We start from the raw sequence: 26,063 nt of genomic DNA on the forward strand, positions 1-26,063 counted from the left end.
GCGTCTCAGTCAATCAGAGTCTGAATAAAGCGATTCAGCAGCAGAAGCTGTTTATCAAACATTGCCTCCGTCTCAGACGGGAATCCAGACGCTCAGAGAGCCATGATTAATATAATCGGCAGATCCAGGACAAATCCCGCCAGTCTATCAGGATAAATATATGAGTGACAAAGAAATATATCCATTCTGACAAAAGTTCATTTTCTTTCTTTTTATTCTTTGTTCTTTTATTTTTTTATGCGAATAAATAATTTCATCTTTCCAGAGCGGAGCTGAGCTGAGTCTGAGCTTTAGTTAAGCTCATAAATAGAGTCAAAACATCAGAACTGAATAAATAAACTCCAGAACGCTCACACTCCTGTCTGAGCTGTACGGGACTTTGGGGAGCTTCAGGACGATGATCATTAATGTTATGGTTGATTCCCTCCTCCCATCTCTGTTTCCGGTGATTTTCATCTGGCGTTAGTGATGAGAGTAAGATATTTATGGCTGTAATTTACCTGATGTTACCTGGTGTTTGTGTGTTTAATCAGGTGATCACATGTCTCAGGAATGCGTGGACCAAAGACCAAAGTTCCCATCAGCATTATTTTATAATTATTTTGTTAGGACATTACCTGTTAAGAATGACCTGATTTTACAATAATTTTTCTGCTTTTTTATAGGGTAATTTATGATACCTTTTTTTAATGTGATACACAGTGTTTACCCTACTGATTTTAAGGTTAGTGTTTTAGGGTTAAAGCAGAAATCTCTCTGGTGAAGCTGCTGCAGGTCTCAGTCTCTCAGAGCAGGAGATATGTTGAGATACTGTGTTTTATATGAGTTAGCAGGAGCTCTGAAGCATCTCAGGCTTTTATGGTGGCTCCTGTAGGAGGTCTGAAAGTCTCATCTTAAAGCCACTCTGGTAAATTTCTAATTTCCGTTTGCTGGGTCAGATGTCTAATTGCTACTTAGTTTCGGCAGTCAAGTAATTCAGCCCAATGTCTTAAAAGCAGCCACTAGTAGTTAGAGCTCGGAGGAAACGGCTCGGCTGAACAATACTGACATCTCATCACGGCTCGCGGCTCCGGGAGAGGAGTGAGAATCAGGTCTCTCTCCTCCTGAATGGGCGAGCAATCTTCAGAAAATTACGTCTGAAAACCCGGAGAGGAGCGGCGCGATTCATCACCACAGACTCTGTCAGACGGAGGCTATTAGAGGAGCCGGCGCCGCGCGGTCGCCGAGGTGTCGCCGCCATGTCATCGGTGCAGCGGCTGCACCACCAAACTGATGCGCCTACCGGGACGGGACAGGGTGAGAGAGGACAGGACGGGACAGGATGGGACGGGGTGAGAGAGGGTGGGACAAGAGAGGACGGGGCGGGAAAGGACGGGACAGGACAGGAGAGGATGGGACGGGGTGAGAGAGGACGGACGTAATGCACACACTACGACTTCCTCTGCCAGCAGATTTACACCACTAAAAATATTCAACGTGTCGATTTTCAGTTCACTGGAATAAAGGTCAACTGAAATTCTTGTGTGTCGCCTGTGAAAAACGTAAAATCTATTTTTCTCAGAATTTATGAAGCCAAAGAATCTTTGTTATGATTGGCTACTGTCTATTTTGCCCCGTTTAAAAAGCATTTAGAGCAGAAACATCTCTTTTAACTTCAGTATGAACAAGTGAGGCTTAATTTAAAAAGTCAAAGCACTCATTTTTATATCATGAATATATGAGCTGATTAAATGAAAACGTCATTTATATGATATGATATGAGAGGCTGGAAAATGGCAATGAATGATTAGTATTCTGGTGCACTGGTTCAGACTGCAGGAGAATAAACTAAACGCAGGAGGAAATACTGTATATAAGTATATTTCAGTTGTTTTAAGAGGAGACGATGGAGGAGGCGCGTCCCGGTCGAGGTTGTTCCTCCGCGGTTCCGGAGTCGTGACTCTGGACGGGGTAGTGGATAAATAAATGAGATTCCAAACACAGGACCCATAAATGAACCTGTGCTCTTTTTAAAATGGAGTATTTAGTCTAAATGAGCCTCTTTACCTGTGAGGGAGGCGAGCGATCAGGAGGCGCTGAGCGTTCAGTAAAGAGCTGCTTAACAATAGAGGAGCCAGGGCTTTGCTCAGTGGGTTAAAGAGGCCCTGTGAGGAGGAACCTATTGATTTTAATTACACCCAGCAGCCCTCGGGGACACAAGGACTTTGGCTGTTTATTTAGCCGTTCCTCTCGCTGTGATTGTACAGCCTGAGATAAAATCAACCTCCTAATTATTACCATAATAAGCTGGAGAAAGGCTGCAGGCCTCGTCCTTTCTACTTAAAGACAAACCGCCGAGAAAAAGAGACGGATAGAGCCGTCAGAACCGGCCAGAACAAACAGCTTTCACCTGATTTTACAGGAAAAGCAGCATTTTTAGAATGTGATTCTCTATTTTTAGGATTTTATTTAGATCTACACTTTCAGATGTTCACACACTTTAAACACACTTGTGTAAAAAGGCCACTAAAGACTACAAATAACGGGGTAAACTGTGCGACTGAACACGAGTGGGCTGGTCAGGACCTCGTGTCACTGATGCCTCTTGAAGAGTATATCAGGATTTCCGAGCCTCACGATTGGACAAGGTTTATTCCATGGAAGTTCAATTAGATCAAGATCTGATAAAACTCCTGATCAAGGTTAGATGGTAGCAGAGATTTCTCTTCATTCCCTTCAGAGAATGCTGACTATAAAGTCACCTGAATTTGGGTCTACCAAACATTCCTCACGTTCCCATGCCAAATATTTACACAAGAGAAGTGATGAAAGTCAGACGCTGTATAAAAATATATATTTAACGCTGTAAGGTGTTGTTTATACATTAAATTTCAAAGGATGAACAGCGATGCTGTAATAATGTGAGTACAATTCAATTTCATGTATAATTTTACTTGAGTGAAGCATTTTTACCTTTTGTCCATTGAAATGAATTTCACACAGAACTGGAAGATGCTGCTTCTATATGTAAATACCTGGTCATATATTTCATTTATTATTATTATTATTATTTCAAATTTACATTCTGTTTGAGGCCTTTTCTTTTTTAATTTAATTTTATGAGCATTTTTCTCTTTTTTGCAGTTCAATCTAGAAACCTGAGTCTACCAGCGAACCAGTGCAACCCTGGCTCTCCAACTCCGTCCACATCAGCCAACAGTTCTTTTGGTAGGAAACCGCCGGTTCTGGTTGTGCTTTTGTTTGTGAGGGAATCCCGATACTCTCAGAAAACACAGCATTTCAGGATCACAACCCAAAACCTTTAAATTCCACAGCGGAAGACGCAAAGCCCCCGTCAGACCAGACGAACTGTCCTTCAGATTGTGTCAGTTTGAGTCGGTTTGAGTCGGGCTCTGTGGTTAACAGAGTGATATTGAGCTGTATTAAGGCTGTATCAGTCTGGATAAATGATTGGATCTCAGGTTCTGACGGCTGTTTGTTGGGTCAGTAACTGGTTGTTTATTGGGGGGGAGGGGGACTAGTCAGTGGTGGGACGGGGGTACTGGCCGCTGGAGATAAACCATTCAGATCCAGGACTGCAGAGACTCAATCTCCCGCTAACAAACTGTTAATCTGCCTCGTTTTTGCCATGGGCATCCTAACCCACACACACTATACACACACACTATACACACACACACACACAAACACTATACACACACTATACACACACACACACAAACACACACACATACACACACCAAAAACAGGCCATTCTGGGCATATTACTGTCCTCACTGCCGACCTGTATCTTGTACAATTTGATTATTTTTCCACTCGTACAATTACTCTCAAATGTCAATTTCATGGCCGTCGGTTGGAGAGATTAGAATTACAGCAGGTCTGTTCAGACCGTCCACGATTCTCTTCTATCAGGATAAGAATCCTCGGGGTTTTCAGGAATCCTGGGAGCACAATTTAACTGAAGAGCCTCTCAAAATAACAGTGATCCAACCTCTGCAGGTTTAATTTAATAGTGCACATCATCAACCAAAAATTAAGAGTGTGATGCACTAATGCAAACTCTAATATTGCACACTTACAGGGGTTAGAGAATGAAACTGAATCACCTGGTTTTAGAGCACAGTAATTGATTGTGGTGACGGACAGTTCTGGTGGAAACAGGAGAGTTGAGGTGCACATTGAATTCTGCGTGATTTGATCAACCGTGATTTTTTGTTTTTTGGATACAATCCGGGTTAGCACCCGAACATCCCTTTCAGACAGCTTCCTCTTACAGCGTCCACAGTTAATCCTGTTGGATGTGGTGGGTCCTTCTTGGTGGTATGCTGACATTACCCTGGATACCGTGGCTCTTGATGCATCACAAAGACTTGCTGTCTTGGTCACAGATGCTCCAGCAAGACGTGCACCAACAATTTGTCCTCTTTTGAACTCTGGTATGTCCCCCATAATGTTGTGTGCATTGTAATATTTAGAGCAGAACTGTGCTCTTACCCTGCTAATTGAACCTTCACACTCTGCTCTTAGTGGTGCAATGTGCAATTAATGAAGATTGGACGCCAGGCTGCTCCAATTTAGCCATGAAACCTAAAATCCCACACTAAAATGATGACAGGTGTTTCAGTTTCATTCTCCAACACCTGTATTTACATGAGTGTGAGAGTAACTGACTCTAATATTCAGTTGTTCAGGTTTAAACTCCAGATGTTATAAACAGCTGATTGGATTGAGTTCACACTGCAGTGTGGTTTGAGAGGGTGGAGCTGAGGGAGACGTCAGTGAGCCTCCAGAAGTGACAGATACACCGGTCACGTGTTCCTCAGAGCGTAAAGCAGAATAAACCACCCCGCCAAGCTCTCGCCACGCTCCCACCACGCTCCTGCCGGCCAAGCGTAGCGCTCTCAAGACCTCCACTACACCCAACACTTGCCAGCTTTAGCCTCCACCACCATCCACCACCACCACCATCCACCACCATCCACCACCACCAATATCAGGGTTCATACACTTTTCATACACAATTTTCTTAGGTTTTTCATCGCCAAACGAACCCTGCAATATCCACCACCACCACCACCATCTACCACCACGGTGTGAAACCGCAGCCGCTAACCCGAGCTTTACCCTCTCTGTACCCCTCAACCCGGAGTGCGCTCTTGCACCATCATTCACAAACAGCTCTTATATGCAGCGCATGCAGATAGTGCTGAGCTTTCTGGTCCCTGACATCAATAACTGCAGGTTATCAGGTTTGGTGGTCTTGACGGCCTCAGCGGGGTCCCTGTAAACAGGCTGCTTCTGTCCGTGTGTTCCTAGTTAACACGGACCCTCTCTACCCGCCCACCCCACCTCCGTTCTACTGCACTTACAGCGGCACCGCCGGCAATTTATCTAAATCTCGCCTCTCCTCACACAGTTTTATCAAAGCTGGCGGTCAGGCGGCTGCACGCGGCGCCGGCTTCAATCCTAAACGCGGCGGCGCAGATTTTAATTTTGGAAAGATTAATGCGCCTCCCCGTCCTAATGCTGCAGCTCTCAGTTATCTCCCTCGATGTCTATCAGCTAATTCCTACAGTTGGGTCGTAAACGAGCCGCATTTGTCTGCAGTCCGGAGCCGAAAATACGGCCCAAAACGAGACGCGTCAAGAGCGGCGGAGAAAAAGGAATTGAGCTATTTTCACAAATTTCCTCTAAATTAGAAAGTGTCTGGCCCACTTGCACCGTGCACTTAAAAAGCTGAGAGGGAACCTTTTTCATTACTGAGGAACACATCCCACGGGGCTCGCCGGCAAACGCCTGAAATACCACTGCAGCAGCCGACAGAACGCTGAGAGGAAACGGTTACTGCAGAAAAACCAAAACAGAAAGTAACTGGATCATATTCACCTGTATGTCTTCACTAAATAACTGAATATTATATATATATATATATATATATATATATATATATATTGTTATTAGCAAGACAAAAATAACATCTGACATTTCTTTAAATGTATTTTATACTCAATAAACTAGAGATACATCAATAAAGTGATTTTTTCTATTTGGCTTCTATCAAAAAAATATTTTTTCTACATTATTTGTATTGGAAATTACTAAAACATTTTACATTACTAAACATTACATTTTTAAAATCTTGGTCAGCAGTTCCTTCATTCAATTCATAATTGTTTATAAACTGATCGTAAGGTGTATCCTCAGGTGACAGACAGGGAATGCCGACTCCTGTATAAGCTGTGAGGTGTTATCTTGTGAGTGAGGCTGAGAGAGGTCTGATAGTGGGTGTCGGATGGATGAGAATTTCCTAATTTCTAATTTTCTGTGGTATTTAACTTTCCTTGGTCCCCAGTGTCACCACTGTGTGCACCATGAACTCACCACAGTGGTGACAGGTGGTGATGATCGTGACCAGATCACATTGTCCACGTAAAAAAACAAGCAACTGTGTCTGTTAGCGTATAGCATATAGCTCACAGTTAACTATTTAAACTGTTTTTTATTCTCAGGAGATCGCCAGTTTGAATCCCAGTCATGCAGCTTGCCATCAGCTGCCGGAGCCCTGGGTACAGTATATGGCTCTCTCTCTTTCCCCTTATCACTCCTAGGGTGATGTGGATCAGCGCAAAGCTGCGTCTGTGAGCTGATGTATCAGAACAGAGTCGCTGCGCTTTCCTCCGAGCGTTAACGCTGTGATGCTACTCAGCAAAAAGGTTAAAAAAGAGGCGGAGTCTGACTTCACGTGTGTCGGAGGAGGCGTGTGCTAGTCTTTTTATCCCTCTGGTGTTGGAGCATCACTAGTAATATGGGGAGTCCTAATGAGTGTGTTGGTTAATTGGCTAAAAAAAAAAGAGAAATAAAATTATATTTTAAAAATGTTTTACTGTTTTTCAGTGTTGCAAAAAGGTTTTTCACTGCTGAACACTGAATACTGAACCCTGAATACCCTTGAACAGCACACCCACTCTCCTCTCTATCAGTTAAAGTGTGGTCTTGGTACAGGGTTGGTTGAATCCTACAGGTACGTCATGCAATCCATTTTAATTACTATACACTGTTAGTTGCACAGTCAAGAGTAAAATTAAAATAGCAATCACAATTAGAAAATTGCAGAGTCAATTACAACACATTAGCTGGAGTTAAGAGCAAGGAGAAAATCTTTCATTTGCTCTTTATTAAACAGTGAAGGACGAGGCGGCGGGCGAGCTACACCTTCATGCGTTTTGCTGCAATAATTATCTTAATAGGATTCTCCTCCCCGGTTGAGTTTCTGCTGTTCTTTAATAACACGGCTGCAGCGGTGGAACAGGGTGAATAAATGACGGCCGGTGAGCGGCGGCTCTGCTCTCGCCGTGTTCCTGTTTGCCGGGCGGTGAGGAAGCGTGCGGCGCCGGACGAGAGGTTAATAATATGATCCCGCGTTTATAAGTGCTGCACGCACCCCTGATCCGCCTCTTTGTTTCTGAAACTGCTTCATGTTCTCCCGCCCGGGCCGGGGGGATTATGCTGACTGCAGAATGTACCCTGGAGAATAAGCAAGTAGCCCTGATTGTTCTCTATTATCATAGAGACTTTGCATTTTTGCACTCGGAAATGAAGGGGTGGCGGCGGGGGAGTGTTTTGTGATGGGTTTGGCTACGGCGCAGGGGATCGGGGATTGGAGGGGGGGGGGGTGGTTGGGGGGTCATCTGCTCCCCTTTTATCTACTACATAATAAAATTACCACCTTCACCCGCCGCTCTCTGCGCTGTAAGATATGTTTAATTCACTAAACATGAAGAATTAATTACATATCTGCATTTAAAAGGGTTTCTGTGGCGAGCGCGGGGTTTAAAGCATGTCTCTCTGATATTACCAACAATAGAAACCTCCTGTAACGGCTCTCCTCTTTTACTGAAGGACAAAACTTTAATCTCGCCGCAATTTTACTCCAAAACCGCAATAAAAGAGCGCGCCTGGCCGCTTTCTGTTAGTTCAGCTTCTGAACTGGAAACAGTGACGGGAGAGAAACCCCCAGCAGTGATGTGGTCAGTGGTCAGTGGAGGACTGAGCTGACCCCCATCCCTCAGTCCCATCTACCCCCCTTACAGTCGGACCCCCCGGAGACCCGCTGCACTGCACACACACATACACAGAACACACACTCGTACACACACTCTACACAACACACACTCATACTGATCTAAGTGAAGTAAAATAACTCACTGTCAGCGATGCACTGCTCATAATACTCTCCCAGTTTCTGAATCAGTGAAAATGATCCTCTAAAAGGAAAAATCATTTCACCAAGAAATTCTGCATATTTATAAGATTTACCCAAAAGCTGGGTAAACTAAACTGTCTTTAACTGTTTTAAAGCATGTATACTGTAGGAATTGCAACAGTCACTAGCAAGGCCAATTGTGCTCTCTCAGGGCTCTGGCAGCTGATGGCAAGCTGCATGACCGGGATTCGAACCAGCAATTTCCTGATCATAGTGGGAGCACTTTAATCTGTTCAGAAACCTTATTTATCCTTATTGTTCCACAGTGGCTCTTATGAATCTGCGCTCAGTGTTTCTCAGCAGGTCTCAGGGTGGCGGATGCGTGAGAATATCGAGCCGACAGTATTTTAATCTCTTCAAAAGATTCCATTTAAACCAACCAAACTTTCAAAAGCTCCTCCTGGAATTATGTAATTTTTGTTCACAGACAAAATAATAACAGGTTGTTTAAGTATTACAGATGGTGGGAGATTCGGCAAAGTGCTGGTTTTAAAAAAAGGCCATTCAGGTCTGTAACAAAGCTGTGGGTAATAGACTGAGGCTGCCATTATCCATTCAGCCCGAGTAATAAATTACTGCAGCTATATACCACCAACCAGATAACAGCTGAGAGGGAAATGAAATTCAGCTTTTGTTGAAACATTATGATTTATGTATTTGTAATATACCTCAGTGCTGTTTGTGTGTGTATGGCTCTTTTCTGTGTGTGTGTGTGTGTGTACATGGTCTGAATGGTAAACGCATTGTTTAGAAGCTCAGTGATAGAGACAGCAGTGTTAGCTAAAGCTACGCTCAGTAAACAGACAATCAGCTTAAGGGTCTTTTGCAAATTAAGCTGCGTCATGTAGTACAGAATAATTACATCCACAATTCTAAATATTCTGTTTTTCTGCCCAAATGATGGTGTGTGTGTGTGTGTGTTTAGGGGGGGAGTTAATTTCATAAGTAAGGTTTATTAATCTGTTATTATTCATAATGCAGAAACAACAGTGAATTATTTAATGAATGAATCAATTACAGCAGTATATACTGTGCAGTTCAGTAGGATTCTATATAAGAGTCTAGGAATTTGATTAGTTAATTTAGAGAAACCTGCAGTTATAACAAATGTGATCATTGAGTATATATTGTACATAGTATATACTGTAGAGTAGAATCTGTATATAGAGTATATACAGTGTTAACTCAGTGTGTGTTTATTTAGTGTCACAGCAATAATATACAGAAATTGAATACAGAAAAAACAGAAACTGTTTTAATTCACAATTAATCACTAATTCAATGGAATATTTTTACATACTTCTAATTCAGACAATTTCAGACAATTTCATTTGCTCTTTATTAAATAGTGAAGGACGACGGCGGGCCACAAGGAAATATCCTAAAGGCTATTTCATACATGTTTATATATGTTTTTTATATATTTATATATATGTTTCTATATTTAAAAAAATCAGCAACAAAGAAAGAGAGCAATCTATCTGGACTAACAGAGACATTCTGATTATAACGTTGAATTTCTGGGAGTGACAGTGACGCTAATGTGAAAAACACATCCTGAAGGAAAATCTATACGGGGGAATCGAGTCTCAGCGTTTAATAAAGAGACAAAATCCAGCTTTTTAAAGAGATGATAAATTTCCCATTAGGAGGAGAAATTTCGCAACAAACAAATTTTAGGGTTTTCATATCAGATTAAGACAGAGCCGCTCTGCCGCCGGGTCTCACGCAGCTGGGTCTCACGCAGCCCGGGGAAAACGCTAATCGCTGGAAGTTAGAGGAGCTGCAGTCAATTGACCTGAAGGGCAAATCACTTGACCCCGGCTCCCCCAGGCCTGCGCTCACATGAGGCCCTGAAACAGTCACGTGCACACGCGGCACACTCACAAACTCATGCAACACACCAACAGACCCACACAACACACCTACCGACCCACGCAACTCAGTTACAGACCTACGCAACACACCTACAGACTCACGCAACGCACAGACTCACGCAACACACCTACAGACTCACGCAACGCACAGACTCACGCAGCACACAGACTCACGCAACACACCTACAGACTCAAGAAACGCATCTACACACACCACACAACATACCTACAGATTCACGCAACAAACTCACAGACTCACGCAACACACCTACAGAATATACGAACATAAAACGCAAACACAGAAAAGTAATATATGCACTGACACTAAAACATACCACATTTAACTGAATATATATAAACTCTTCAGAACACAGAGATGAAAACTCTGTACAAAAATCAGTTCTTTACCACAAAACTGAAAAACACAGAACTATAAATTCTGTTAGTGATGTTCAGAAGGTCACGCGGTTGGCCCGGCGCACGCAGGCACGTCGAGAGCCCGGCCATATCTCTGGCATTGAGTCGCGCTCACGCCGCCGCCGCCGAGCCGCCGTGCTTCCCTGATCTATCTGCTGTCCGGGTCACGCGACGCCGGCGCCGCCGGAATTAATACCATGTACCATGTTTCATATTGAGGCGATCAGAGGTGATATCAGAATGTATTACACTGTGTTTAATATATCGGCGCAGGACTCGAGCGCCAGAGAGATTAATGCAGCCCTGCCTGTCGTCTCAGGGGCCGGCGGGGTCACGCTCACCGGGGCCACGCTCTCAAACGCGTGTGCTGATCCCTACAGCTCCCCTCTGCACTGAGAGAGAGAGAGAGAGGGAGACAGAGAGAGAGAGAGAGAGAGAGAGAGAGAGAGAGACAGAGAGAGATACAGAGAGAGAGAAAGAGAGAGAGAGAGATACAGAGAGAGAGACAGAGAGAGAGAGAGAGAAAGAGAGAGACAGAGAGAGAGAGAGAGAGAGAGAGAGAAAGAGAGAGAGAGAGATACAGAGAGAGAGACAGAGAGAGAGAGAGAGAGAGAGAGAAAGAAAGAGAGAGACAGAGAGAGATACAGAGAGAGAGAGAGAGAAAGAGAGAGAGAGAGAGCTGGACATGTTTAACAGTGAAGAAGAAAGAATATCTGCTATAAATGAATCTCAGCAGAACCAACGACAGAACTTCTTACTGCTGGAAAAAAAAGAAAAGTTACTCTTAAAACAAGATGCAGAAACTATTCAGACAGATAATACTTTACTGAAGATCAGCATTCATATAAGGATACACACTCACTTTATAATCTTTTTTTAAATCAGGTTACTAATTCACTTGTTTGGCTCAGAATTTTGTTATTTTGTTAAGTATTGATTTTTAATATTTTATGGCAGATAAAGGCTGCAGATCCAGGAGTTCATCATCACAGGGAACTGATGTGCCACTGTTTTAACATGATGAGGTGAATGACAGGACTTTAAGATGCACTCGTGTCTATGTTACCTTCAGGCTCTCTCATTTTAGTTATTTAGTTATTCACTAGGAGGAAAGCGCAGCGACTCGGTTCTGATACATCAGCTCACAGACGCAGCCTTGTGCTGATCCACATCACCCTAGGAGTGATGAAGGGAAAGAGAGAGCGCCATCTACTGTACTGTACCCACCCAGAGAGAACAAGACCAACTGTCCTCTCTCAGGGCTCCGGCAGCTGATGGCAAGCTGCATGACTGGGATTCATACCAGCGATCTCCTGATCATGATGGCAGCCCTTTAGACCGCTGGATCACTCGAACCCCCACAATGCTGTTATTGTTAATCTGCCACACTCACACAACTAATTCCATCTCTTTACCTTTCCTTAGTTAATGACCGCCCACCTGTCTGGAACTGATATAGCTAGTCACAGAATACATTTTTATAAACGTTTCTATACATTTTTATATGTCAGTTGTCCTGAAAGGTCTGAAAGGTCTGTCATTTAACAACAAAGATATGTGAGACAAAACTGCAATATAACCTAATATCACTGGAATAAAGTACCTTCATAACTGCAGTTCCACTCAGTAACACAGTGGAAGTAATGAGAATTCTTACAAAGGAGTAACTGAGACTAAAACTAAGTTCACTCAGGCTAAACATACCATCCCATAATACAAGCTCTTTAATCTGTTTACAGTCTAGAACATCACAGAACCTCATCTGGTGCCTCTATTGCATTTTCCATTCTCTTATTTGACTGGATGTTGTAAATCTCTAACATACAGATCTTTTCTGTTTATTTTTATTAATTATAAAAGTCAGTTTATTCCTGATCTTACTCTGATTTTTACTGACCGGTGCATTAAAATCATAAGAGGTTACAGCTGATCAGCTTTAGGCAAAAGAAACTACATAAGAGTCACTTTAGCAGCGTCTCCTGTTCAACCACACCTTCACTTCCCTCACAATTCACCTGTTTCACCATTAAAAGTGACAGCAGGGAGCGCTTCCCAACACCAGACCTTCAGCCCTGAAACTCAACCAATTACTGAGAGAATTAATAAAAAATATACAGGAGCTCCAAACTGCTACTGCAGAACTTCAACACAAACAATATAAAATATAAAATATATATCCTCAACAGTATAAACTCAACAGTATAAACTCAACAGTATAAACTCAACAGTATAAACTTGAACAGGCCCTGAATTCTGCAGAAGATCTGAGGAACTCCACGGTTGGGCAGACGGTGCCGACGGCTGCTAATAAACGCCGCCTTATAACTGCTAATAACTGCTAATAACTGATAAGTTAAATCTTGTAGCAGATAATGGGCTCAGCGCCGGTCCTCTTCATGCCTGGCGAGGTTCTTGAGTGGCTGGTGTGTCGGCGCTGCTACAATGCTAATCAGAGCTAATCGTGCAATAATTATGACGGCTGGGAACAGAGGGAATTCCTACCAATTAGACCAGAGGAGCATCACTGCAGCACACACTCATTAACTCACTGTCACACACACCCGTCACACACACACCCGTCACACACACACCCGTCACACACACACCCGTCACACACACACCCGTCACACACACACCCGTCACACACACACCCGTCACACACACACACCCGTGACATCTCGAAAAATCCTGCATGTGTGTTTCTCATGAAACATTAATTTGGACAAGAAAATTTACATTATCTGTATATATTTTAAAATGTCTAAAATGATTTTATAACTCACAAAAGAACTGAGCTTTAAAATTAATTTGGGCAGGAGATTGCTGGTTCAAATCCCATTTATGCAGCTTGCCGTCAGCTGCCGGAGTCCTGAGAAAGCACAGTTGTCCTTGCTGTTTCTCTCTGGGTGGGTACAGTACAGTAGATGGCGCTCTCTCTTTCCCCTCATCACTCCTAGGGTGATGTGGATCAGCACAAGGCTGCTTCTGTGAGCTGATGTATCAGAACCGAGTCGCTGCGCTTTCCTCCGAGCGTTAGCGCTGTGATGCTACTTGGCAATGCTACAACATCAGCAGCAGCACAAAAAGAGGCGGAGTCTAAATGAACATGTATCGGAGGAGGCGTGTGCTAGTCTTCACCCTCCTGGTGTTGGAGCATCACTAGTGATAGAAGGAGTCCTAATGAATGGGTTGGGTAATTGCCCTTATAAATTTGGATCCTGCATTTAAAGTAAAATGAACATTGTTGTTTTATTCTATAAACTACAGACAACATTTCTCCCAAATTACAAATAAAAATATTCTCATTTAGAGCATTTATTTACAGAAAATGAGAAATGACTGAAATAATAAAAAAGATGCAGAGCTTTCAGACCTCAAATAATGCAAAGAACACAAGTTCATATTCATAAAGTTTTAAGAGTTCAGAAATAATCAATATTTGGTGGAATAACCCTGGTTTTTAATCACAGTTTTTTTTTCATGCATCTTGGCATCATGTTCTCCTCCACCAGTCTTACACACTGCTTTTGGATAACTTTATGCTGCTTTACTCCTGGTGTAAAAATTCAAGCAGTTCAGTTTGGTGGTTTGATGGTTTGTGATCATCCATCTTCCTCTTGATTATATTCCAGAGGATTTGGTAAAATCAAAGAAATTCAGAAAATCAGCATTTTTAACAGATCTCTTATTTTTTTCAGAGCTGTATATTAGTATTAAACACATTCTTGCAGTCTGTTTTATAAATCACAGGTTCTCTGATGCAACATCTGCATATCTCTAGACTATCCAAATTTAGCCCCACCCATTTATACACCACAGTACAGAACATTCTTAACCCTCTCTTAACCATGTCTTAACCATGTCTTAACCATGTCTTAACCATGTCTTAGCCATGTCGTAGCCAGATACACAAGACTAACGCTAGAGAAAAGCATCTTCAGAACAAAACCTGCTTCACACACACACACACACACACACACACACACTGCCTCTAGCATGTGCGGTCCCTCACACAGCAGCAGTGGGGGAACGGCTGTAGCTCTTTCGTGAATCAGTGATCCCCTGTGTTGCAGTGGCCCGGCTCTGAGTCCCGCTGCCGAGTCCCGCTGCGTCCCGCTGCCAGTAGATACAGGCTATTTAAATGCTCCATTGGAGAGAGATTAAAGTTTATGCAAGGTCACTGGGGATGTGATAATTATAATCACAGGTTTTTGGCTCGGCAATGACAGCCATTTGTTATTTTCAGTTGAGTAATTCCCGCGGCCCGAGGATGTTGACAAGCGTGCACTGATTTAGTGGCCTGCGGATCCCCCCAGCCCCCCCCAACAGCCCCCCCATCCCTCAGCGCCCCCCCCCACCAGCCAGCACTCCCAAACACCCCCAGCCAGCCAGCCAAAGCTGAGCCAGACCAGCCAGAGACTGACACTCCCTGTGGGACCAACCCATCGTTCGGGAGCACTGGACCCCCCTGCCCCACGCTCATACACACACACACACACACACACACACACAGCACTACATGCTAGATGCTTCAGTCTTTCGGAGAGAACTGAATCTGAAACCTGTTCAGGGTAAAGAGGACAGCGTACAGCAGATGTTGTGCAAATAAGATGAGTGTATTTACCACTGTATCTTAAATATGATCAAATAAATCAGAAATGTAATGTGTGTTTTTATTGTAACAAACAGAAGCAAATATATATATTTTTAAATCTAAACCATGTTCTATGTCATGCTAATGGAAATCCACAAATGGAAATTAAAGAAAAAATAAAGAAAATGTGTTTGGGGGGATTTTAATCCTACTGAATAAATAAGTTACGTGTGGCAGAGGTTTTTTACACTGGGTCAAAATTTTATGATAAACAAACTCAAAAAAATGTTCCAAAATGTCTTGAGATTAAATTTAATACATTATTATATTTACCTTCAATGAAGATTCTTCCTTCTCATGTGAATTTCCTGTTTAAGAGATGGAGCAAAAATTTTGCTTTATTTTTAAAACTGACGTTATTATGGTTTTGCTTTTTCTTTAAATGTTTAAAAGTAGCTAAAATAAAAACAATAAACGCTCCTACTGCTGCTGAATGCTTGCAAAGAAACGTCTGACTTCAATCTTAACCAACTCTTATTGCTTCTATTTCATTTCACATTATTTTAGGACATTTACAGTATATTAGGCTATTTATCAGTAAATGTTTGCACACTGTAATGAGCAACCAGTGTTTTTAAATGCTCTAAATATAGTTATTTTACATTAGGATTTTACTTTTTCTGTAAATTCTCATGAAACTGTAATTTTAAACATTATAAAAACATTTGCTTTATTGGGAAAAGCACCTTAATATCCCCACTCTGGCTAAAACCTGAATTCTTCCTCAGTGTTCCCGCAGTAAGCTAACGGGCGTTAGCATTAGCCGGGGGTCATTAGGGTCTGCGGGAGACGGTGTTCGGCACCTTGCCTCCGGCATTCGGACGCCTGGTATCCAAGGTTGGATCTGCAGCTTATTTTCTGCCTAATTTGCAGCACAATTTCACCACCAGCTCACGAAGGACAACCGAGCCGCCGTCCGGCAGCAGAACCGAGCCAGAGAGAGAAAAGCGTTCATTAGGGATTCTGCTCCAAAAGCCCTAATCCCGATTGGATTTGTGAGGAATCTGAAGGCAATGCAATTGCACAATTTGCAAGCAAAGTGGTCTGAATTGATCTAAAATAAACCCTCAACTTTAAATGTGCAGAAAAAAGGACCGGCAGATAATTACATCATTTAGGAAATTGATTGCCGGGCAGTCGATGCAAGAGCTTTCGGAAACCGAAGATAAACGGCAACAGTGCGGTTTTAAAGGAGCCGCTGACGACGACCAAAGAGAGATTAAATATTTCAAACGGCACTCGAGAAAAAGGTGAGGACAAAAATCAAAGCGCTTCAGGGGGGGACAATGGAAGACAGAATTAGGGCCAACAAAAGATTTCATTAAGCCAAACAAGGCTTAACTACAAAATCAATATGTCATAATTAAAGCTAGAGCCGTGCCTTTAGAGCAGAGAAAGAGGAGAGGTAAAGGGACTTATTTGGCCTAAATGATGGTCAGGGTTATTAAGATCAGGCGATAAATGCATTTCCCGCACAAAAGAAGCTACTCAATACACTCTATATATATATATATTTTTCCCCTCCATTGGAGACGGACCCTCCTTTCAACACCAGTATCTGAAATGAATAGCTGTGGATGTTTCAGAGAGGCCGGATAAACCGAGCACAAAATCCCCGCAGTTACAGCCCAGATACGGAGGTGCTTATATTTATTCACTCACACGTATTCAAACACTATTTTAATACACTGACACTTCACTCAGACTCATCCTTTACATTTCTTTTGTTTTACGATGTTTTATTCAGGGTAACTTTAAGCAGGAAAAAGATATAATATGTGTTTATGTTTTTTTGTTAGTAAAAATTATAATAGTACTGATGATAAAATAGAGGTAAACACTATTTCATTAGTGTTCCTTCGGAAACAGCATCTGCATTACTCTATAACTGGCTGATACAAGAATCCAACGAGGGTTTGCCGATATACAGCGATACACAGAGATAATTCAATAAATTACAATCCTAAATTAGTTTAAGTTTCTCAGGTTTTTGGCACTTAGCTTGGTTGCACTAATTTTTCTCGAGCTAAGAAGAAGTAGTTCATTGTGAGCATTCACTGTGAACCTCTACCTCACTCTGCCTCGCTCTGCCTCCAGCCTACAATACTTAAGTCACATGATTACAGTCTCCAGCATGAAGGGCTCCCCCTGTTGCTGCATGCAGGTAATGCAGTTTGAGTTTACAACCTTCCATATCAATAAAAATACTAACTATATAATAATACTCAAAATCATAAACACTGTTATTTTTAGTGTTATAAAGATATATTTGATTCCAGTGAAAGCATATTTAAGAGAAATCATAAAATCACTAAATCTTAATGTGAAAAGCTGCTGTGAAGAGAATCTGGTTGGCCTTATTATTTTTAAATATGCTGATTATTGATATTATACCCTGAAATATGGTGCCATATCACCCACCCCTTATTATCACATCAGGTTATGACTTTTTTACTGTTTTTACTTAAATAGAGACAGATTATATCTGTCCATTATCATTTATTTTACTTTAATCCTGGATATATGGAGATATTTGGAGTGCATTATTATTAGTAGTATTATGACTAATAATTCTGGATCATTTACTTCTGTAACTGTAAATCTGATAAAATTGTATTGTATTTTTTCTCAGTTAGGGGTGTGCCATATTATATCATATGCAATAATAAAATTCAATTGTCATTTTGTTGCAGTATTGTATTCTTAAAAAAATTAATTCAGTGTTTTGTCATATCTTCTATCGCCAAGAGTATCGTTATCATGAAAACACCATGAAATATCGTGATATTATTTAAGGGCCGCATCGCTCAGCCCTGCTCCACATTACTGCAGAATTAGTTAACAATGAAACGTGTTTGAGGGGGAAGCAGCTTCTGAAAGGAAGGAAGACACTCGTTCTGTCAGTCTGAAGTTATTAACGCAGATCACGGATGAGCAGAGCGCTGTTTCAGGAGCAGATCTCTGATCAGTCGGGTGATGGCTGCTTTTTAGGGCTCATCTGGGTGGAAAGAGGTCATAATTTGAGCTGCGCTTCAGGAGCAGCAGAAAAAGGGGGGATTTAATGCATTACACTCGAGTGGGAGTACAGAATACCTGCACACGCAGCTGACAAATGAACATTTGTTCTGCCTCATCTGAATTTTATGAATACTGTGATATAATCAATCTCAGAAACGCCGCTCTCACCTCGGAGCTCGTTAATCTGAATTTCTGTTTTTCTGTGTTTCTCGAGTTCGTCTGTAGAAAATTCTGTCCTTTATTTCCAGACATTTCATTTAGAAAATAGAAAATGTGCTAATTCTTCCAGATCTGCATTAATGAGAACAACAATTCAACAGCAGGACGAGCATCAGGAAGGACAAGAGCTTTCTATAGGTCAGTCTGAGGTCATGTGCTCCTCCAGGCCTCCAGACGGTCAATATAAACACGGTGTTCAGCATAAAATCAACGTTTTATCTAAACCTGCTTCTGTTCATTAGCTGTTATCAATTAATAGAAAAGAGTAAATCAGAGAAAAACTAATCAAAATCCAATAACAATATTTAAACCAGGTAACTTACAAAATACGAGACAGTTAATTCATTAATTTACCATAAAATAATGAAAACAAGATCATCTAGTCTATGCTTCATCTATTGACTATTAATTGGCCAATGAGCTAACGTTCCAATCTAACCTGAAATACAACAGAAACTAAGTTAATAAAACTGAATTAAAAACATCATCACTTAATCCTTAATAAGCATCATTAATAAGCATCATTACTCACCTTAACATTAATCCAAACGTTCTTCTCCCACAACCTGCTGAACACTAGCTGTGACCTTCCTGAATCTGTCAGGATTATTCTGTAATAAAGATACACAGAATTAAACAAGGCATCACTGTGTGGATCTGTGTGATGGTAAACTAAACTCACATAGATTCAGAACTTTTAATCAAAAAAATATTTCTATAAAAATTATGAGACCAAATATATTCAGTAATATATAAGAAATTTATATAAACATTTCCTAACCTTTAAAAAATGCTTTTATTGTGGTAATTTTAATGCCTCCTCAGGTTCAGCTGTAATTCAGCTATTGATTACACTTGACTGTCATAAAATGCCGCTTTTAATTTTACAGAATAGTTTAGATTTATTAGTTCGCAGTAAAATGCAATAACAACCTGTAATCAGCATTTGGTCAGCAAAGGTTATATTTGTTTGTATGTTTGTTATATTTTAAGTTCAAAGCACTATTTTTACATGGTACATTACATTAACATCACAATTTCTCTTCAGGACGATTCATTTTTGAGTTTTAAGCTTAAAAAATGAATAACTCTTCAGGAATCAATTAGGGAATGACACATGTCCTCAACATAAAGCTCTGTGTTAATCTGGAGCAGGTCTCGACAGTCACCCTGCAGAAAAGAGGCTTTCATTAGCGGCGGCGGCGGCGGCAGTGGCGGGAGTATGAGCGGAGGGTATATCTCCAGCAGAAATAACAAACGAGCCGCTCTGCTGATAAGAGGAGCTGGTTGCCGGCTGCGGGATGATAGCGGCCCCCCTGGTGCATCTATCTAATTTTCGAGGGTCAGTATAAAACAACCCCCCCCCCCCGTATCTGCGCTCTGCTGAAATGCAGAAATTAATCCCCCCCCCGTAAACCATCATTACCACAATTCAGCCCCACTCTGAACCAGAGCTTCACTTATTTCATTCTGTGAAAATAATGTGTGTGTTATGTTTTAAATCTCAATAATTTACTGATATTCTAATGTGATAATTCAGGATAAAATAGTTAAAGAATTATTTTTTTTAATTGAGAATTGCTGTTACAGATGTAGGATGCTTCCATTCAGGATGTAAATTCATATAAATATTTAAAAACTAATATTTAAGTATTTTAAGTAAGTAAAAATAAGAGAGCACCTAAAAATGATGAGTTTCTTTGATTTTACCAAATTAAAAACCTCTGGAATATAATCAAGAGGAAGATGGATGATCACAAACCATCAAACCACCAAACTGAACTGCTTGAATTTTTGCACCAGGAGTAAAGCAGCATAAAGTTATCCAAAAGCAGTGTGTAAGACTGGTGGAGGAGAACATGATGCCAAGATGCATGAAAACAAAAACTGTGATTAAAAACCAGAATTATTCCACCAAATATTGATTATTTCTGAACTCTTAAAACTTTATGAATATGAACTTGTTTTCTTTGCATTATTTGAGGTCTGAAAGCTCTGCATCTTTTTTGTTATTTCAGTCATTTCTCATTTTCTGTAAATAAATGCTCTAAATGAGAATATTTTTATTTGGAATTTGGGAGAAATGTTGTCTGTAGTTTATAGAATAAAACAACAAGGTTCATTTTACTCAAACATAAACCTATAAATAGCAAAATCAGAGAAACTGATTCAGAAACTGAAGTGATCTCTTTATTTTATTACAGAGCTGTTTATGTAAGACATGTTTAATGTAAAGAAATTTACCGTGGAAAAAAAATATCAAATTTCTTGTAGTAATTTTCAGGTTGGTGGTGTTGATAAAGTGCTGCTCTGTGTTTCGCAGTGGAGAACTAACAGCTCCAGTGAGTTAAGTTAACCCTGTGCCTCCTAAAGTCAACACATTTTCTGAGGCATTAATGTATGAAATTAATCTGAGCTGGTGTTCGACTCGGACGCTGGGGGTACGAACCCTTTCTGCATGAGGCTTTTGGGAGAGGTGTTTCTTTTTTTTGGTTGGTTTTCCACACTCAGATCTGATCATCACACTTGTGAATAAAGCTCTATCTGGACGGGAATATTTTCTCAGGGGGCGTCTGTGTAAAATATTTCACACTTCTACTCAGTGATTCCGGACTGCAATTAAAAAACAGGAGGATCAGTGAGTTTTTAGGCTATATTCTCGGGCACATGACCTCACATAACGCTGTTCAGTAGCTCCTCCATTTCCACTCGCTGTTGTGTTTTTAACATGGATCTCCGTGGAAACCGTGGTGCGCCCAAAGTGTAATTACGGTGCGCAGTAACTTTTTTTATTTTATTTTATTAAAGGTGAGGAGACGAAACTCAGAGAAAACAGTAGATAATTCAGCCTGTAATTTTCTCAGAGGACGTCTGAGAAAAACACCTACATGATCGTTCTGGACGGGAATAAAATCACAGAGGATAAAAAAAGCCCATAAAGAGAGAATCACCCAGAAACCCCTGAGAAAATAATCCTGTCTGGATAGTGAATTAAAAGCTTAACCCCTTAAAATGCCTTAGTTATGTATACAGGTGAAGGTGATACAAAACCCCTGTTTTCTGCAGTAAAATAATGTATTTTCATTCTGAAAATTTAAGGGCTTTTGAGGGCTGGACTCTGCCTGTTTTCTCTCTACTCCACTTAATAATTCCAGATCAGTAACAATCAGGAATCAAACTCAAATTCTTAAATGAAAAAAAAGATTTTTAGACAACCATAATGAAGGCCATGAAATGTTTAAATTCTACTGACAAATACATGAATTTTAAACTGACGTTTTGGAAAGCGCCAACACATACTTCAATATTTTTAGTAGTAGTAGAAGTTTCTTATCAAACATGAAACATTTTAAAGTGATGCTTCAATAGAATTCCTCGAGATGTCACTGTCACAATATCACTGACAAAAATGGTTTAAGCCCTGTTAAAGGGTTAAAATTCAGTGAACTCATCCTTTTCTCCTGAAAGAGGAAAATTAAATCACATTACAGCTCAGAGTTCAGCACTAAACCCGGGAATCATACAGCGTCTGTAACCCTACACACAGAGAGAGAGAGAGAGAGAGCTAATGTCATTATCTGAACGCTGAGATGCAGTCTGGATTAAGGGTTAATGTAAATGAGATATGAGAAGTCCTGCAGCCTTTCTTCAGCAAATAGAGAGAGATAAGAAAATCCCTGTAATTACACACAGACACATCCCTCAATTCAGCTCTATCAGTACCTGAGCTCTCCAGCATCTCTCTGTGGGTGTGTGTAAGATTGTGTATGAGTGTGTGTGTGTGTGTGGAGGGAACAGGAAGTGTTATCCAGGTTAATATTAAGTGATTCTGGAGGATCAATAGAGGAACAGGGAGGCGAGTGTGAGGATGAGCTCCGGACGCTCCGGCTCTTTGTACTCCTCTATCACTCTATCATTTTTTGGCGATATCATTTCTGAATTAAATTTTATGGCTCATTACTTTCCAGTACAGACTGTCAGTAATGGAATGTAAAGTAGGGAGGGCGAGGCTTTGTGCAGGTCTGCGCTGTAAAGACCTTATTTATTTCTAATTGTCTGATAATAAAACGCAGGTTATTCTCACTGATATTTAAACTCAAACACTGTTATTCAGAACAGACAGAGCTTAAATAGAACAATCTCTTTAATATTAAACATCAAAAGGTCCTTATGAATCTGTGTGTAATTTTTATGGGAAAGTACTGAATATAAGCTCCTATAAGATTTCTCACTTTCCGTGCACATGTTCCGTTGTCATAACTGTAACGTGTATCACAGCAAAAAAAAAAAAAGGCAGAAACATGAAAAACATAAATGTCATGTGATACAATAGAGACAACAGAGTTCCTGTAGTTTTTTCCAATAGTTTTTGTCTCTAATGAGTAAATTTGACATGTAGGAACCAAAAACAGATGCTATAAAACTCTAAAACTGTAAAACTGTAATTTACATTGTTTACAACTTTACAAACACAATACATTATATAGTGTAAATTACAGAAATTATTTACAGAGTGATTGTTATTATAGAAGCTCATCACCGATTACACAAAATCAGGTGTGAATCTGAATCTGAGTGTGGGGATGTTTTCAGGTCAGTATGTGTTTAATGATGATAGCGGCTGCAGCCGGGAGCAGCTTTTACTAAATCGGTTGTTGCAGTATAAAACCTTCAGGATTTTTAGCCGCGGAGGGCTCGGTCCGGGGCGACCTCACTTACTGGATCACGCTGGTCAGTCATCCAGAGAGTGCACCGAGTCCCAAAGTTGCGCTCTCTCTTCAGAGATAAGTTTGTGAACAGCGGAGCCGAGCGAATCCCTTAAGATTCATTTTCTCTGGAGTCTCTCTCATGGAGTTAAAATTGAACCCATTCTGGGGGCGAGATAACCTCTTCTAGATCCAGTGCGGCTCAGCCGAGCGGAGTGAATGGTTGTAAAGGTACTCGATTAGGATGACCATTCGTGTTTTAGCTCTGCGGCGATGGGTTTCATATTCTGCGTGAGAGAAGTGAGCCTTTCTTCTTCTCTTTCTCTCAGGTTCTGATCTTACCCTCGCGATTCAGCTTAAAGTGAAAAGAAAGAAATGAAGCGCTGAATTCTGGATTTACAGTAGAATAGATCAGATATTAAACAGGTGAGAAAGTGAGAATTAGCTTTTACTGCAGATGATTCCTTGTTTTCAGCACCTGCAATATACCTAATAAGAAAATATGCATCATTTATTTTTTGCATAATTTTAAACTCTATAATGTAAAAAGGCAGATTGTAATTTGCATTGTCAGCGGGTTTGCTGGTATCTTTGTACATGGCTGTTAAACGCCTCCCACTTTCCCGTGGACTGCAGGTCCTTGGCTGTCACAAGGTCACAGGGAAGGTTTTAATTGCTGTGGGCTGCTATGTGCTTTCATGAGCCTCGCCATGATAAATTGCTCATTGGTTGAAAAGCTAGTCTATATAAACAAGCTTATCTCCTCTCCTCTGTAATGAAAAATGAGTTGTGAGTATCATTGTTAATCACAGTAATTGTTAATGTTAAGAGGGCTGGATTTCCAAGTCTCCTCATTATTGATCTCATTTTTTTTGCTGAAGCTCTGCTCCCATATCTGCTTTATAATTTTACTAATTAGCTATTTTTAGCCTGTTTCTCAGAGCGGCTATCGGGGGGAAATATGTGAAATTGCTTGTCAGACCCGCGGTGTTGATGTGTTGAGGCGGTGCTGAATGCCGGTTCACCGCGGCGGTGGTGGCGATGATATTGGCATTCCTGCGTCTCCGGCTGATTATCGACCGCCTCCTCCATTATCTGCAAACAGGAGCAGCAGAAGAGGCTAATTAACTCTGACCCTCTAATATCTAAATATCATGTTATTGAGAGTCCTCAAAAAGAATTTACACATTATTGAGGAAGTCAGGGCTGATTCAGGATAATGTATCACTACCGTAAAACTACCATAAAGCTAACATAACCCGCACAACCACTCTCCAGCACAACCACCCAACCACCCGCACATCCACCCAACCACCCGCACATCCACCCAAACACCCGCACAACCATCCAACCACCAGTACATCCACCCAACCACTCTCCCGCACAACCACCCAACCACCCGCACATCCACCCAACCACTCTCCCGCACAACCACCCAACCACCCGCACAACCACCCAACCACTCTCCCGCACAACCACCCAACCACCCGCACATCCACCCAACCACTCTCCCGCACAACCACCCAACCACCCGCACATCCACCCAACCACTCTCCCGCACAACCACCCAACCACCCGCACATCCACCCAACCACTCTCCCGCACAACCACCCAACCACTCTCCAGCACAACCACCCAACCACCCGCACAACCACCCAACCACTCTCCCGCACAACCACCCAACCACTCTCCCGCACAACCACCCAACCACTCTCCAGCACAACCACCCAACCACTCTCCCGCACAACCACCCAACCACTCTCCCGCACAACCACCCAACCACCCGCACAACCACCCAACCACTCTCCCGCACAACCACCCAACCACTCTCCCGCACAACCACCCAACCACTCTCCAGCACAACCACCCAACCACTCTCCCGCACAACCACCCAACCACCCGCACAACCACCCAACCACTCTCCCGCACAACCACCCAACCACTCTCCCGCACAACCACCCAACCACCCGCACATCCACTCAAACACCCGCACAACCACCCAACCACCCGCACATCCACCCAACCACCCGCACATCCACTCAAACACCCGCACAACCACCCAACCACCCGCACATCCACCCAACCACCCGCACAACCACCCAAACACCCGCACAACCACCCAAACACCCGCACAACCACCCAACCACTCTCCCGCACAACCACCCAACCACCCGCACATCCACCCAAACACCCGCACAACCACCCAAACACCCGCACAACCACCCAACCACTCTCCCGCACAACCACCCAACCACCCGCACAACCACCCAAACACCCACACAACCACCCAAACACCGCACAACCACCCAAACACCCAACCACCCGCACAACCACCCAACCACCCGCACATCCACCCAAACACCCACACAACCACCCAAACACCCGCACAACCACCCAAACACCCAACCACCCGCACAACCACCCAACCACCCGCACATCCACCCAAACACCCACACAACCACCCAAACACCCGCACAACCACCCAAACACCCAACCACCCGCACAACCACCCAACCACCCGCACATCCACCCAAACACCCACACAACCACCCAAACACCCGCACAACCACCCAAACACCCAACCACCCGCACAACCACCCAACCACCCGCACATCCACCCAAACACCCACACAACCACCCAAACACCCGCACAACCACCCAAACACCCAACCACCCGCACAACCACCCAAACACCCGCACATCCACCCAAACACCCGCACAACCACCCAAACACCCACACAACCACCGTCCCAAACAAACATACACCTGCACAACCACCCAAACACCCGCACAACCATCCAACCAACCACCCAACCACCCGCACAACCACCCAACCACCCGCACAACCATGCAACCACCAGTACATCCACCCTCCTGCACAAACATCCACCCGCACAACCCCATAA

General features: G+C 42.2%; 1 protein-coding gene across 1 annotated transcript; it reads left to right on the forward strand.

Annotated features, from left to right (window-relative positions):
- Nucleotides 1-1,238: 1,238 nt before the first annotated feature.
- On the forward strand, nt 1,239-26,063 carry LOC125804713 (uncharacterized). The gene is made up of 3 exons (XM_049483999.1): nt 1,239-1,401; nt 3,124-3,207; nt 24,436-26,063. The coding sequence occupies exons 1-3, from the start codon at nt 1,239-1,241 to the stop codon at nt 26,061-26,063; spliced, it is 1,875 nt and encodes a 624-aa protein (XP_049339956.1).

Source organism: Astyanax mexicanus, chromosome 10, assembly GCF_023375975.1.
Source record: "Astyanax mexicanus isolate ESR-SI-001 chromosome 10, AstMex3_surface, whole genome shotgun sequence".
NCBI classification, from domain to species: Eukaryota; Metazoa; Chordata; class Actinopteri; order Characiformes; family Acestrorhamphidae; genus Astyanax; species Astyanax mexicanus.